Raw genomic sequence first — 3,686 nt, 5'->3', positions numbered from 1 at the left:
ACGGAAGCGGCGGCGGCGGTGCAGGCAAGCCGGGCGGCAGCTGGGAGCGGAGGCAGGCGGGCAGTGGCGGTGGCAGCTGGGAGAGGCGCCATCCCGGTCCCAACCCGCTCGACCCGCAGGACCCCAGCCCCGACGCCTACTGCAACCTGGTCATCCTGGCTGTAGCCAACAGGGTGAGCCCGAGGACAGCCCGCGCCCAATGCCCGGCTTCGGGAACGCTGCTTTCCCCCCGCCTTGCCCCCGCCCCACCCACCAGGTTCCTGGGGTCTGCCCCTGCCTTTTCCTGCACCTACCTCACCTAATGGCTCCTAAACTCCGGACCTGGACACCTCCAGGGCATCTCCCCTTGACTCCTTCAATGGGACGAACTCTCAAAATGGCCAAAACAAACTAGATCTAACCTCCAGTCCGTTCTCCAGCGTTGTCAGTGTTGGCCCCACCACAGTAACATTCACGAGGACACTAATCACCAGCTTGAATCGAGGGCCAGCTCCTGCCAGACACAGGGCTGCATCAACTCATTTAATTTTCACAGCAACCTCTGGAGGCAAATACTACAACTGCTGTATCCCCATTCTATGGAGAAGGAAACTGAGATCCATCGGTGGCAAGGTCACACAGGAAGCATGTGGTAGTTTTAAGGTTCAAATCCAGGAAATTCAGAGCCAGTACTCTTGGTAACTAAGACAGTCACCCAAGGCAGAAGCCTTCCGCCATTCTTCCTTCTCCTTCCATCTTCCCCTCTTCCTCCCCCATCTTCTTCATTCACCCTTGCTTTTATTCATCCGAACATGTTTATTGAGTGCCAGCTCTGGGTGAGGCAATGGGTTAGGTGCTATGGATACAGACGTGAAAAAGACATCTGGTGTCCATCCTTAGGGAGCTCACAGTCGAGCAGACACCTTCAATTTCTGAGCATTCTAAGCTTTTCCTCTGATCTTGGACCACTAGATCCCTCTGTATAACAACAGTGGTGAATGAAACAGACATAGTTCCTGTCTAGATGGTGAGGCGGATAATAACCAGTAAACTCAGACGCCGCAGCTGTCTCTCTCCCCTTGAAACTCTTCCTCACTTGGCTTCCAGCTCTCCACTTGCTCCAGGCTTTTCTCCTACCGAGCTGGTTCCTCCTCTTAAGTTGGAGTGCCTCAGATTATGTCCTTGATCGTCTTCCCTCTTCCATCTATCCTTCATCTACCCATTTCTAAGTGATCTGCATCTTAAGATCTAATGACTGTTTCAAGCCCAACGCATCCAAAGCTGAGCTCCAAACTCCTCCCCCAAACCCGCTACTCCCTTGGTTTCACTGTCACAATTAATAGCAGCTGTGTCCTTACATTGGTCAGGCCAAAACCTTGCAGTGGGCCTTGGCTGCCTCTCGTGCTCTCTGTCTTTCTCACACACACCCCATATCCACTCTATTGATAAATCCTGTTGGCTCTTATTTTTCAAACATAACCAAGCCTGTAATCCCAGCACTTTGGGAGGCCGAGGTGGGTGGATCACCTGAGTTCAGGAGTTAATAAGACCAGCCTGGCCAACATGGCGAAACCCCGTCTCTACTAAAAATACAAAAATTAGGCGGGCTTAGCGGCGGGTGCCTTTAATCTCAGCTACTCAGGAGGCTGAGGCACGAGAATCGCTTGAACCTGGGAGGTGGAGGTTGCAGTGAGCCAAGATCACACCACTGCACTCCAGCCTGAGCAATAGAGCAAGACTCCATCACAAAACAAAACAAAACAAAAACCATCAAAATCTATTTACTTCTCCCCACCCTTCCCCTGTACCCACCCAGTTCCATGCCCTGTTTTCTCTCACCTGAATCTTGTCACCCTCTGACTGGTTCAGCCCTCACAATCTCTTCCCCCACACAAAGTGGTCCCATTAACATGTAAGTCACATCATGTCCCTAACTCCACATCTTCCAGTAGCTTCCCATTTCACTCCAAGTAAAAGCTAACATCCTTACAATTGCTTACAAGGCCATTTGTACTCCAACCACCATGCCCACTTCCTCTGTGGCTGGAAATAGGATTCCAGACAAAGCCAACAGTGTGCCCTGTTCATCCCACTGGACTGTGAGGGCTTTCGGGTACTGAAGCTGGCCCAGTGCCGGCCACACAATAGGACTAAGTTGGAATTTGTGGAGTGAGTAAATAAGTGTAAGTCCAGCACTTTGGGAGGCCAAGGCAGGCAGATCACTAGAGTCCAGGAGTTCCAGACCAGCCTGGGCAACATGGCAAAACCCCATCTCTACTAAAAATACAAAAAATTATCTGGGTGTGATGGTGTGTGCCTGTCATGCAGCTACTCAGGAGGCTAAGGTGGGAGGATCACCTGAGTTCAGGAAGTTGAGGCTGCAGTGAGCCATCATTGTGCCACTGGGCGACTGGAGTGTGACTCTATCTCAAAAAAAAAAAAGTTGCTTTCCGGGGTTGTCTGAGCATCTGGCTTCTTATCTGAGTCATCCTGGTCCCAAGGAGGATATAGGAGTTAGAGTGAAACAAAACTTGGGTGCTGGTACTAATGCCATGAACCTGCTGTGTGAGCCTAGGCAAGTCACTTAACTGCTCTAATTCTCAGCATCTTTGATTATAAAATAAGGATCATCTTTGCCCTGTCCATTTTGTAGGTTTATGGTAAGGATCAGTCCTGGTTTAATTATTAGGACACACCCACTATCCCAAAATGCCTATCCTGAGTTACATTTTAATTTATTCTTTGGACTTTTTCATTTTTATTTTTTGTATCCAACCATCCATTAGCTTGGGCCTTTTTAGAGACACGACATAGAGAAAAACTTCATGAAGACAGTCTCTTCATCAATTACTGGCTTTCTATGTGTCTTGCTTAAGGCACAAAGAGGTAAATTCCTATTCAAATTTGCAGTCTCAAAAAAAGTTTTATCCAATAACTTAAACTCTTTCCTTCTATCAGAGACTGAATTTTATTTACCCTGCTTCAATTTTCCACTGAATGCTAGGAAGCTCATATCTAAATATGGCTTCTAGTGTTAGTAACTATATTGAGCCTAAAATTTTGATACATTTAATCATCCCTTCTCCTACTAGCTATTAGGAGAACTGGATTCTAATCCTGACTAATCACTTCCCCTCACTGGGCCTCAGTTTCCATACCTATACATTAAACTAAATTAGGACTTAGAAGGGCATCAGGAAGGCTGACAAATCCTCCAGAAATCTGGGGTACATTTTTCATGGCACAAGAGTTAGAGTTGTTACTGAATTCTATAAAGGGATTCTAAGATCCAGAGAGTAGCCATAGAATTTTGATGGAAAAAGTCTCAAAAGCCAATTTAAAGGGCTCTATAGATGTGTATCTTTGTGTACATCTTCACACTGTGTTTTAGGAAGCAGGGTAACATCTTGGTCGTTGGTGAGGACCTGAGCTCTCTATCCTCCTCCCTGGGCCAGGACGCTGCAGAGGAGTCCTGCGCACTCATCTGTCAGGTCTTCCAGATCATCTACGGGGACCAGAGTATTGAGTGTGTGGACCGGGCTGGCTACCACTACACATCCACTCCCGAACGGCCGTGGCTCTGCAGCCGCAGTGAGTACCAGAACTCCTGGCCTCCCCTCCTGTGAAACATCCCAAAAAGGCCAGGGGAGGGAAGATGTCCCAGGACTTGGGGTTGATGAAGGTTTTTAGGGTTCCTGATCTCTGCC

General features: G+C 48.4%; 1 protein-coding gene across 3 annotated transcripts in view; it reads left to right on the top strand.

Moving 5' to 3' along the window:
* Positions 1-7: 7 nt before the first annotated feature.
* The window catches only part of CCM2L (cerebral cavernous malformation 2-like), a 12,943-nt gene continuing 9,264 nt past the window's right edge, over positions 8-3,686 (top strand). The window contains exons 1-2 of one of the 3 annotated variants that reach the window (XM_011960010.1): positions 8-173; positions 3,435-3,570. Coding sequence is in view for 1 of the 3 variants with exons in the window: in XM_011959995.1 (XP_011815385.1) it covers positions 3,333-3,570 (238 nt within the window). In the remaining 2 variants the exon portion in view is untranslated. Of the gene's footprint in view, positions 174-3,154; positions 3,571-3,686 lie in introns of those variants that run through there. The other 2 variants (XM_011960003.1, XM_011959995.1) reach the window with 2 other exon arrangements.

Source organism: Colobus angolensis, unplaced genomic scaffold, assembly GCF_000951035.1.
Source record: "Colobus angolensis palliatus isolate OR3802 unplaced genomic scaffold, Cang.pa_1.0 Scaffold114, whole genome shotgun sequence".
Taxonomy (NCBI): domain Eukaryota; kingdom Metazoa; phylum Chordata; class Mammalia; order Primates; family Cercopithecidae; genus Colobus; species Colobus angolensis.
This window is presented reverse-complemented; position numbering and strand designations above follow the sequence as displayed.